This window comes from Bombus terrestris, chromosome 5 (assembly GCF_910591885.1).
Source record: "Bombus terrestris chromosome 5, iyBomTerr1.2, whole genome shotgun sequence".
Lineage (NCBI taxonomy): Eukaryota > Metazoa > Arthropoda > Insecta > Hymenoptera > Apidae > Bombus > Bombus terrestris.
Window position 1 is genome coordinate 7,207,057 of NC_063273.1, and position 12,557 is coordinate 7,219,613.

The 12,557-nt window shown below is 41.4% G+C and overlaps 1 protein-coding gene across 3 annotated transcripts in view; it reads left to right on the forward strand.

The window, feature by feature from the left end:
- Positions 1 to 12,557, forward strand: part of LOC100650880 (protein similar) — a 36,853-nt gene that overhangs the window by 2,142 nt on the left and 22,154 nt on the right. For 2 of the 3 annotated variants that reach the window (XM_048405901.1, XM_048405900.1), the window contains exons 2-7: positions 5,025 to 5,212; positions 5,302 to 5,450; positions 5,542 to 5,727; positions 5,835 to 6,070; positions 6,172 to 6,278; positions 7,625 to 7,772. In XM_048405901.1, coding sequence (XP_048261858.1) covers positions 5,025 to 5,212; positions 5,302 to 5,450; positions 5,542 to 5,727; positions 5,835 to 6,070; positions 6,172 to 6,278; positions 7,625 to 7,772 — 1,014 coding nt within the window. Of the gene's footprint in view, positions 1 to 1,859; positions 3,430 to 5,024; positions 5,213 to 5,301; positions 5,451 to 5,541; positions 5,728 to 5,834; positions 6,071 to 6,171; positions 6,279 to 7,624; positions 7,773 to 12,557 lie in introns of those variants that run through there. The other variant, XM_020862937.2, reaches the window with a different exon arrangement.

Below are 12,557 nucleotides of genomic sequence, written 5' to 3' on the forward strand. Positions count from 1 at the left end.
GTAACCCCATTTGGAGGAAAAGGAGAACTCTCTCTGCTTGAGGCTACGTAGATATGTAGTATATGCATGTGTAGGTGTGGATGTATCTCTTGTACGGTCCGATAGAGGCACGCACACCATCGTTTCGTTTGGTAGCATTGTAGTATACTCGAATGTTGAGCCGACATGCGACCTTCTGGAAACTTTCTTTTTCCAATTAGTTCCATATATTAATAGATTGTTTATATGTTCGTGGAATTATCAAATGCTAAGCTATTTTTAGTAACCTCGCCTGTAATACGTCCAATTTATCTTCACGTCGATTTCAAGAAATTTTTCTGCGACACCCGATTACGTTTAGTCGGATTTCCTGGAATTGAAATAGTTAAGAGCAGCGAAAAATGTCTATGCATCGTTGAGTATGATAGGCCTATATGCGTTTTTAATCGTTCGTTAACCAACGCTCAGAAAATTAATTCTGACCGAAAGGACGTAATATTCAGAAATCAATCTTCTTTATCGATCGATTTAGGATAATGTTACTAGTGTGATAATTCTCGAAGAATTTCTCTGTGATTCTTAACTATTTGCTAATAGGTGTATTATTGGTGATACACAGAGATGATCGATACTCGAATAATTTGAACAATTTATTCTATATAATTTTATATTTCTTCAATATTCAATATAATTTATTTAATTATTTTTACTACATTTATTTAATTATAATTCAATATTCAATTTAATATTTAATAATAAAAAAAAATTTATTCTCTATGTTAACGTGTGCAGTCGTTCTGGTTCTAAGCGATTCTGTTAGTAGGGATTGGTAAACAACCGGTCTCTGTCTGAAACAGACAAATTATATAACATGTACTTTTCTCGATCGACTTTTAAAGCTCTTGTTCTGCTAACACGCACTTACGAAATGTTTGAAATAGATCTCATACATTAATCAGGAAGCTGCCGTTACATGCTTCTTTACATTTCTTCGAATATTTGCAATCAACAATAGTTATTGTAAATGCATATCGCACATGAATAATGTGTTGATCATTAACTACTCAGAATCAGATATCATTTCCGCATTTGCAGAAGCCATAGTTTCGTCGATCAAGGTCGATTGCCGTAGCGTGTCGTAGATCGGCACGTGATACCCATTCCTCTACTAGATCTATGACGATCTAGCGCGTTGCAAAATCGCGAAAGCGTGGAGAATATATGCCTCTATCAGGATGATCGACTATCTTAATTCGATCTGATCTATTCGACCAATATTTACAATAAACTCGGTCGATTTATATCAAGAACAAAAATATACAGAACGCTTCCGAAATCGTGATAAAAATAAGTTGAAAATATAGAATAACATTTCTTCGTATAACGATCAGTTTTTAAGAAAATTACATTTGAAAACTCGTATCAAATACACTTGAACTTGGTTAGTCCCCCCGAGTTGATAAGAATGGACAATCGGCAGTAACTTATTCTACGTGTGAAAATATGTCGAAATGATGATTCTATGAATGTCTAATTTTAAGAATGCAGAATTTATAAGTATATATGTTTTCTTCTACCATATATTTCAATGCGTAATGCGTTTTAATCTAATATACTATCTCGTTGCGCTATTCATTCGATATCAAAGTAAACGTTGAACATTTTTAGTCAAAATCGGTCGATTTTTTGATCGCTGACCGTTCGTAGAAGGGAGATTAACGTAATTGGAAGATTAGCTCTGATTCGTTGGGGAACGAAATCGAGGGAAACTGGTGTATCGCGATAGGTAGTATCGTTATCGTCGGAAGATAGCCATCGTTCCAAGTGTGCAAGACAACAAGGTTTTGTATTCTCGGGTCTAGTATCGCGTGAACAGTCGACTCAGCGAAAATTCGATCTTGCTGTGAACGATTTCGAAGTACGTTTCTAGACGAGCTACGAGAATGTCGCTTGAGTGCAATCGTCCACAGGATAGTCTTCCATGGGATTGAGTATGTTACGGTTATACCAAATGCGACACGTGTATGTTCTCGTGAGTTTTAACCGACCATACGTGTATTATCAATTTGACAATAGTCTGTCCATGTAAGACATCTTCGAAACGAAAAGAAATTTGTAAAAACGAAAGGAAGGAAAGTCATTTTAAGCGAGAGAACCTAACAGAAGTTACGAGAATTTAGAAGAAGAGGAAAGACGAACGAGAGCTGCGGTTCATCCGGGGCAAGTCTCTCTCGTGGTGGAAAGGAACGTCATAGAAAAAGAAAGAATCGAAGAAAGGAACACGCGTGGCCAGTTACAGCAGCAAGCGGTTGATGATAAAAAAGGATCACGCCATAGGAGGAGGAGTCGGAGAGAAAGGAAGAAAAAGAAGGTGCACACCATAGAGAAGGGGAAGCAAAATCGGGCCAAAGTTTTATTTGTCGTTTCTTGGTTGTCGACGTAACGAGTAACGGTGAAGAAGAAGAGGACTGCGACGACACTCGGCGCCGGCGTTTCGAGCATCGTAAAAATCTGGATAAGTCAAACGATCCATCCTTCCTTCATTGGCCACATTCTTCTCGTCGAACCGGTTGCTTCTTAAGGGACACGGAAACGATCGAGCGCGATGATCGCGTCACGTGTCCAGCCGATCGATACGCTGGCCGATAATGAACCCGGTCGTTGCTCCGATTGGATCGCCAGACAGTCAGACAACGCGAGTTTCTATGACGATCAATCCACCTTACCGTCTTGCCAATTCGCTCGTGCACAGATTCAACCCCTTTCAGTTGACGATTATCATCATTCCCTTAATCAGAACGTGGACAGATCTTACAATGACCAAGACAAGAATCCGTTCGAATGCCGTTCTGCGGACGTTGGAACGCTTGCTTATCAAGTTTTCCTTCCATGCATGGAATCATCGATCCCTATCGAGCAATTGCAACCTCAAGCACAGTCTCAATGTAGCCAGTTTCGAGACTGCGCGCAAAATAGTACGCCTAAAGGCGCTAAGAATTGCCAGCTGGGTCCGGTGGACGTCGAAGATTTGGCTCTATGCTTCGAATCCGATAAGCCAACGACGAATTGCTCATTACGAGTTTATCGACCGAGTAGTTCGTCGAACTTTCGTCGTCGCGTGAAAGCAACGAGATACGGTCCCTATCCAGATTCCTTGACGAACGACAAACAATTTGAACAACCTGGATTTTCGTTGACGGATGTTTCGTCCAGTGATCTACCGTGTATGGATTGGTTCGGTGGACAATTCTGTGGCTACTTTTCTCAACCGTTTACTTTTTGCACCGAAGAACGATGGCTTCAGTGTCCAGAAAGCGATCGTTGCCCTCTGTACGACACCACCTACTCGTATGGGCAAAACGTCCTGCCACCGTGCCTGCAGGAGGATCTGCGAAACGAGTATTGCCAATACGAGTACAACGAGGACGAACAGCTACTAGAGGATTATTTGTAAGTGCTCGGCTCACCGGGCAACGGAGGTTCGAAGTTTCGTTCCTTATTTGTTTGCTCCTATGGTATGGTAGGTATATAGGGTTTGGGATTGCAAGGATTGCAAGTGTGAATATATTCGAATGGCGTCTTTGTTGTTCGTTCGTTCTAATAACGTAGTGCATACATGATTATTCAAAGGAATAAGTTATCTTTATTTTGATTACTCAAATATCAATGAATGACGCTATAAGGCAGCTTATAGATAGGTTTCTGTCTGGAGGATTTTATTGCAGCTTCTACGATAATTCCTGTGTTCGTTTGTGCTCAGTAGACTGTGAATTTTTATGCATTTATAAGAAATTTACATACGCAACATGCATGTAATATGCAAAAATATATGCAGAATATACGAAGAACGGAGTAAGTCGTGTTTCTTGTTTCTACTTCTGCAAGGGAACAGCTTTAAGGTTCTGTAATTCTGTTTAATCAGCGTTAGATTACAAAATCTCTTTTCTTTCAGTGTGCAGTATTCGTCATAGCAATTGCTGGGTAGTAAAAGCTTTCTGCCTAGGTTGTACTTTGTAATTGTGGATGATTTATGCACGAAGTTGTATAAATATCCTCAGTTTAGTTTAACGAAGATTAAACGATAAACTTCCAATTAAGTGAAATATGCGTGGGATTGGAAAAATGCGGTCGTTTCGTTGCATGATGGTATGGCGGTACAAGTATCCAGGACATTCTGAAAGAATTTTCGTGTCTAGAGACGTCGATAAGAGGCTTATCGTTTCGAAGGGAATACGTAGTAGCAAAGAAAACTGTGGATGCCACGACTATAATAGCATTTCCAAGGAATGGAGAGAAGAACACTGTTCGAAGGTCATTTTGTACGAGAGATAACAACCATTTGAGATAGTCGGGACGTGACAAAACATGTGTTTGATGTAAATCTCACCTTCTCCCCGTTATTTACGTCGTTCCATATATATATGGTCACGATTTGTTATAGTCAATTAAAAGGCACGAAATTGTAAGTAACAGATGGTCGATAATTATCAGTCCTATTGACGTCAAATTTCGAGTGACTCACAGAAGTAGGTGCAAATCTGTGATTGAACATTAACGTACTTCTGCCGTTTCGTTAGGACCCACGATACTTCATGAAGTATCGTGCTTGTTATTCTCATAATCTCACAGTCATTCGATCGTGTCAAAGTTACAGAGAATTGAAAAAATTATTCTACCAGGTATTTTTCACGTTTAATTCGAAAGCAGTTAGAGAAATTGCGAGGGTACTTGGGGAACTTTGCACGAGGGTCTTTTCAGACAAAGGCTTAATCCTATTGTCCTCCTTGGGTCTGTTTGCTCATTCTTCTAAATGGAAATTATATTTCAACAAATATTATTAAGACATAGATAACGAATAAAGTATGTTTAAATATTTGGTTTTAGCGTGCGATAATGCAAAATTCCATAGAACACGAAAACGCCTTTCATGAGCAAAGTATTTCAGAATTTGAGAACAAAATATGTAAAAGAACGTGATTGTGAGAATAGCAGGGTTAACGAGACACGAGATTGCATTAAGGATAGAATATATGTTTATGCTGTAGGTGTAACGAGAAAAGGAAGGAAAAGTCTCGTGACGCTGCACGATACCGTCGGAGCAAAGAGACTGACATTTTCTCGGATCTAGCTGCCGCCCTTCCATTGCCATCGGAACAGGCATCTCACTTAGATAAGGCCAGTGTTATGAGACTAGCAATCGCGTATCTCAAAGTGCGCTCAGTGGTTGATTCCTGTAAGTGTTTACATTGAGTTCAACAACATTTTCTTTACTCACAATGTTTCAATCTTCAATATCAATCTATCCTCTCGTTATTCCTTTAGTTCCAGGTACACTGACCAAATCCGAAACATTGAATCACATGGACGAATTATTCTCCAAAGCTCTAAACGGGTTCATGTTGGTGCTATCCAACGATGGTAACATGATCTATCTGTCAGAGAATGTCAGTGATTACCTTGGCGTTTCTCAGGTGCGTTTGTCCGGTACGAAAAAGCATTTGCCAACGATGGAAAAGAAGGAAAGAGAGATTTTTTAAGGGAATCTGTTTTTGTTCGTTTTAGATGGACATGATGGGTCAGAGCGTGTACGAGTATAGTCACCCATGCGATCACGACGAATTGCGGGAATGCCTGTCCTCGAAACCGGCTGAGAAAAGCGACAAGCGTGCTTGTAATTTTTTTTTACGGCTTAAATGCACATTGACCAGTAAAGGGAGGAAGGTCAATCTAAAGAGCGCTTCCTACAAGGTAAATCGCTTTTTCCAACGGTAAATAAATTTAGTCAGCTGCTGTATGATGTGTAAAAAAATATAATAGTATGTACATATCGATTACGCAATGTTTTCTTTTGTCAGGTGATTCATTGTACCGGTAGGTTAACATATATCCGCAATCCAGTGTCGAATTCATCAGAAACTAGCGACGCGGAACACGAAAGCGACGATGATGGAAATGAACGAGACACTGGAGCCTCGTTGGTGCTACTGGGATGTCCCATACCACATCCCAGCAATATAGAGATACCGTTGGGACGGCACACTTTCCTCTCGAAGCATAGCCTCAGTATGAAGTTCACATACACTGACGAAAAGTGAGTACGTGTACAGATTATGAAAGTTATGGATAACAAAACGATGTCCGATTGTAAAAAAATGTTTTTTGTATGTCTCTTTTTTTTATTTCACACGTTAGATTGGCTGAATATCTGGGTTGGAGCAGCGAGGAGTTAGTGGGACAATCCGTTTTCGAGTTCTATCACGCCCTCGATAATTTGGCTCTGGATAAATGTTTTAAATCACGTGAGTAGAAGCCAATTGACAGTCATTTGAATAAACGCGATCGTTCACGACCCACTCGCTATTTCAGGAGCGGGCTGCAAATGTTTTATTTGCCTGCGTGTACAAAGAATTTCAATTCGTGACTTGATCAGTCGAATTAATCGAAATATAAATTTTAAAAAGATAGCAAATAACGTTCGATAACATTTGAATAACACCTTTAAAAATGTTTTAATACTTTAAAAGTAAAAAGAGAATTCGTTTTTTAAATTACGCTTATACGATGGGATTTAAATCTTGCATGTGATCTCGTTTCGAGCGGAATCTCTTCTGATCCCTTCTCGTCCTAATGTTATGCATCTAATACGGAAGAAAGTCATGCGCTGGCACCGATCGATGTGGCTGTCGTGGAAAAAAGGTTGAGTCGTAGGCGTTGGGCGGGAAGAGAGTGTCGGTTGGTATGGGCCGGTCGGGTCGGGTGAACGACACCGTAAAAAGAACCATTTCAAGGGCAGCGATCCTCTTAACAAGATTTCAGGAGCTAACATATTTTACGAGTCACTACATTTAATTGGTAGCTAGGACAATAACTGTTTGTACGTGATTTAGCTTTTTGTTATCTTAAGATAACATACAAAATGATTCTTCTGATCAAAACATACTACGTTATCATGTAACGCTCAATCTTCCTTTTATTTTTCTTCTATTAATCAATGCAATCTTTTTTAACAATTTCATTGTTTTATCGTACGTATTTATATATATATTTAATCTTTCTATGTTCTTGAGATTCTGCATCGTTGTGCTCGGACCACGATAATTTCGCCTCTCGTCCCTTGATTTACGCGAGGAGATCAGTGACACATGCGTTCCGTCCTTCCTGCGAATCGCGATAATGGAACCTTCGAGGAACCATCCAGACCACACATAAACCTCGATAAGCCGACCCATGAGTGGTATAAAAATTTACGGTGCAAATTTCAAGTAATCCTGATCGGTTTCTCGGAAAGTAGCGATAGCGTGGAAAAAATTCTCCTTGTCGTATGAACGATCTCGATAAGGTCACTGATATCAAAGAATTATTGGATTTTCCGTAGTTGTAGCTACCTATGTGACTATAATTACATTCACTATTGCCTCATCCTACTCTATCAGAATTTCACGTTCAATCGAATACGTGCGAGAAATTGAAGGTGGGGAGGGATTGGCAATTCTAGCGCGAAAATTTCGTCATGTAGGAATTGTTGCGTACGCAGTATCCGCACGTCGCGCAGTTATATAGGGTAGATCGCATGATGCAGTATGAGTCCTGGCAGATTCACTAGTCCTTGCAACATCACTGATATCACAATTTCGCGTTGTTTCAGTGTTCAGCAAGGGACAGTGTGAGACAGTGGCCTACAGATTTCTTGGGAAACGAGGAGGCTACGCGTGGGTCGTAACACAAGCCACCCTGATCCACTGCACCAAACAGCAAAAGCCACTTTCCGTCGTCTGCGTGAATTACGTTTTAAGGTAGGACCAATCGATCTTTCGTCGTTCATGTCCATCAGTGTGATTGTCTCACAGAGTATCTTCCATCCCGCTTATTTTTGTGTCGCATGCTATTTATACGTGTACGATTTGCGGTTTTATCTTACGCAAGAATTTCCCTCGATAAACTTATACCTGAAAGATGGAGGAGTATTAAATGGAATTTAAACGTTGATATAACTCGATCAATGACGAAAGCGAAACGTGTGATTTTTTTCGAGCGACGAAACAAGTATCGCGTGTTCGTAATGAAAGAAGTCAAGTTCCGCTCGCCTCTTAATATCTTCAATTTATCTCCGCCATCAAATTACGCGTTTTTCGTTCAGCGAACTCTTTTAGCCAGACCAAGCGATAGCGGCGCTAATCACGCAAGGTAAGTGCTCCGCATGTTTTTCTCACGCTTGCATGCAGACAGATCTCATTTATCGACCAGAATCTGATGTCCATTTCGTCCGTTGTCTTTCCCCCTTTCGTTTACGGAAGATACTTCTGACTATCGCTGATTTCTCCGCGCTATACGTTTTACGAGGCGGATTTATCGCGAGAATCAAGGGTTCTAGCCCCATTAGACCCGCCTTTTTCTCCTCTTGCCCCTGACTTAGCTATGGAGAACTATAGAGAGCCATATCTTCTGGCGTTTGCGTCAGATTCTCGAACATCGGCAGATTGGTCGATGACTTGTGACTTAATGCGTACGTTACTTTTCGAGCGAATTCCAGGTGCGTGATACGCACGAGCTGTAGCCGTTTTTCCGCGAAGCGTAAAACAGCTTTCGTTAGTGGCAACCGGCGATAATTATGACGCAACGTGGCGTTCATGCGAGCTCTGGCAATGAACTACACGACTTTTGCTCATCGCATTACTATATCGTACCAGCGTAACATTAATTTAAATACGACGGTGCCTGATTATTTAAGAAATCTGTTATTCTTAATCCATATAACGTGCTTTTATTTTTCGAGATACGTTGAAATACTTTGAGTTCCCCGTGTTTTTATCTTCCAGGTAAAATTCTGCAGGCTGTTATAAAGTAATGATTCAATATTTTATATCGAACGAAGGAGAACGGAGGAGAGAAATGTAATTTTGGAATGTAGGTAGGACGGTTTATTCGAGGATAAGAATAGTAAAACGATTTTTTACAATTACGTATCATCTATTGAGAAGATAAACAATGAATAAAAGAGGTAGAAGAATCATAAAAAGTCTGTGTAACCAGTCAAACAAACAGGCACGTTGGCATTCAGTAGTTTCTCTATCGGAAAACAAATAAAACGGCTACCGTTTCTTCCTTCGTCTTCCGCATTTATCCCCCACGGTAATTTCGAGTCAGTGGCATCCCCTTCGCGCGTCTCACCCTTCTCTTCTAGCGTAACACGCGTTGAACTAGCCCGTCCCTCGGAGGAGTAAAATGATCGTGGGGCAAGCCGGATCTCGTGGCCCATATAAAGAGGTTCCTGACACCCTTCGTCTTCCCTTACTGGCTGGCTCCTGCTTACTTTAGTCGATACGAGCTTGCCATCTGGACGAATTTCGTCCTTACCTCTATTCGCCTAGTTTTCTTCCTTTTCGGAATTTTCCTTATCGTGAAGCTTTTTCACGACAATCCACTAATCGGTAATATTAGCGAATTGTTAAGTTACAATTTGCAGGTTGTAGATTCTTTTTTTTTTTCCTTTTTTTTTTACTTAAAATTTATACAACTTACCCTTTCATCTGTTTCGTTAGCAAACTTGGTAACGATATGTGAAAATATTTATTAATAAAGATGATTCGTAAAATTTCACGAATGATATAGAATTTTACGAATGTTAGTTCAATTGTGCGAGACAAACCAGATTTCATTTTCCCCTCTTCTCTTTTTGCTGAGCATTCTGCTGCTTGCTTCCGGATTTGGTTTGCGGTTTATCGCTCCCCGGAGTATCTGCCCGATTTTTGTCGCGTCGGTTTTATCGTCGCGGAAAATTCGAAATCGATGCGGTTATGAGACACGCTCTAAGTCGCGGAAGGGAAACTTTTATCGAGGATAAACGGTGAGCGAAAAACCTCGTGTTTAAACGAAACGAATAATATGACGTTCATTGCATCGGTATTATTGCTGAGTGGACGAGAAATTGTTTATGCAGGCAGAAAAGCGTGCGCGATTCGCGACGTGCCAAATTTTTTGAACGCGCCAATTTATGTTTCGCAACTCGGAATATCGTAAGCCCGAAGCGCAAGCCATATCGTAATTATGAAACGGGTGATATACACGTTTCGAGTTTAACTCTTTTTAAGCTGTTCTTATGAAAGAACGATTTGTTTTTTACGCGTCGTGCATACGATATCTAGGAACGAAACAACATTTTTACGAAACACTATCAGTTCCTTACGATTCAGAGTACATACTTTCGAAGCTCTTCTGGAGGATGAAAGAGACCTGCGGTGACACTTTCTCGCTCTACTATTTTTCATCGATCTTCGCGGGTCTTGTCGCGCTAGAAGGTCAGCTCTTTTAAAGCAAAGATGAAAGTGGTCTTCAACGCGGAATTTCAATTTTCCATCCCTGCGAAGTCTTCTTTATTATCCAGAGAAATGTGCATTTGTGCAACCGTTACCCACTATTCAATTCAAGCAAATCGCCCCTACATTTCTCTGTATCAGAATTTCTCCAAAAATTCCAAAAAGCGAATTTCCACGTTTTCAAATTCCATGTATTGTAAACTTGGAGTTTCTCTGTTATCGCTCGAAACAGGAACTTTCTATTGGTTTTGAAGTAAATTCTATGCATCGAGTTTCTACATTCCTGGATTCTATTTGCTTAGCTTTATCTGAGACGGAAACTTTCGATTCGACATTGGAACAGAAATTTCTCCGAACTTACAATTTCTCGGAAAAATTTCCAGCCAGTAAATTCTCAAGTTGCTGAATTCTATTTGCCAAATTCGAAATATCTCGGAACTTTCGATTCCTTTCGAAACAGATTGCACTCCTCTGAATGTAAAAAATTTCACAGTTCCCTGTAATACATCGATTGAAGTGGCCAGAAAATCGCGTAGGTGGTTGGGTTAGGGGAGCTAACGAGTAGTCGAAAAAAGTGGGTTGCCCATACCCAGAGAGTGAAAGCTCCGATGTCCGAATGTTAGGGCAGCAGGGCGCGTGGCGTCGCGGCGCTTGCGCGACTTGCGTATCTCGCGGTTCGTCCTCCGTTAGCCGCGTTCCTCTCGCGGTCGTCGATACTGCTCTTGTTCAGCAGTGTCAGTTGGCGCGACCCCGAACGAAAGTGAGAGCAGTCAGTCGAAGGGGAGAAAGTCGGTCGAGCGCGCAAACTCGGTCGCGTGGTTCCCTCGCCATCAGCAGCCCGTAACAATTCTACGAACGCAATTCCACCCAGCGAACGAACCACGGTGTTCGTCGCGCTTATCGTTCTCTCGAGTGTAAGTAGCAGCGCGTGTCTCGTCCCAAAAATTCGCCCTAAGATCATCTTCGATCCTCTACGAGTCGAGGATAATTCTGCGTTTCGAATTGATCGTGGGCTCGCTCGGAAAACGGGGCTGTTGTGCATCGTAGCTGATACACGCGCGGGTCGATCGATGCATCAGGGCACGGCGGGCTATCGCGCAGTCGACGCTTCATTGAGAAGTCGCGGCCAGTTTTCGGAACATCTGCTGAGCGACTGACCGAGCGGTATGGCAAGTGGCAAAGGTGACGCATCTTTCGGTTGTAGAGAGGTCACGGTGCTGCGGAAGTGGCGTTGGAATCGAAACAAACGAGGTTGTGAGATTCCAAGTGACAGGCGGGTTCTAGGGACGGAGGGTAGGTTTGGTGTTTGAGGCTCGAGCTTTTTGGAGGGGCTGTTTCGGTTGGTAGGATCGATCCTCGTAAAGGGTATGTATGAGGGGAACGAGGACGTCGATTGTGCTATGTGTTCATTCATCGCCGTTCAGCTATCGTTGATTCGTAGTTTTGCGTTGTAATATCGAAGTTTGCTCACGATATTTTCGCAATGCTCTGTGTATAAATGTATCTGTTCCGTGAATTACAGTGGCGATGATGAATCTCTCGGTGTTTGACGTTAGCGGTTGTTTATTTATCGTTCGCGAGGAAACCGTCGAAGAATGTTGCGTTCAACTATCCCGACATAAGGATTTGATTATACGTAATAAAGATTTATTGAAGTGGAATTTACAACTTTGCAATCGAGCGATGCAAAGTGATTTTGCCGCGTGATAGTAGCATTTCTTGGAAGATTCTAAAGATTCATCGAAATAGAATGTAGTATCTCGTGACGGGGCGATGTAAAGTGACCGTATTGGCGATAGTACCGTTTCTTAAAAGGCGAATAGGAAACGCGCCGGAAGTACACCGCTTCGAACATATACGTACTTACACGTGCGGATACATGACGTCTGGTGGACACGCGATAGCGGACTAGATCTTCAAGTGCTAACGTTACCGTGCAATTCGAATGGATATTCAAGTTTCTTGACTATATGAGCCTGTGGGAAGCGAGACTTCCTGCTGCTTGTCGGAATAGTATCTCTCGGTACATCCTGACGCGTGGGCAAACGCATTGAACATACTAATGTAGATAGCCTAATGTACAATCTTCTACTTGCGAATCTATTCGAAAAAAGCCATAATATCGTCACTCAATTTGCTTGAAACGATATTTCAAACGTTTATCTAATCGTTATCCTTACACCGGTGTAAAAAGAAAGGGAATTTACAGTGGTGTGCATTAAGATTCAAAAGTGTTTGATCGGAAAAGCAATAAATGGAGTTTCT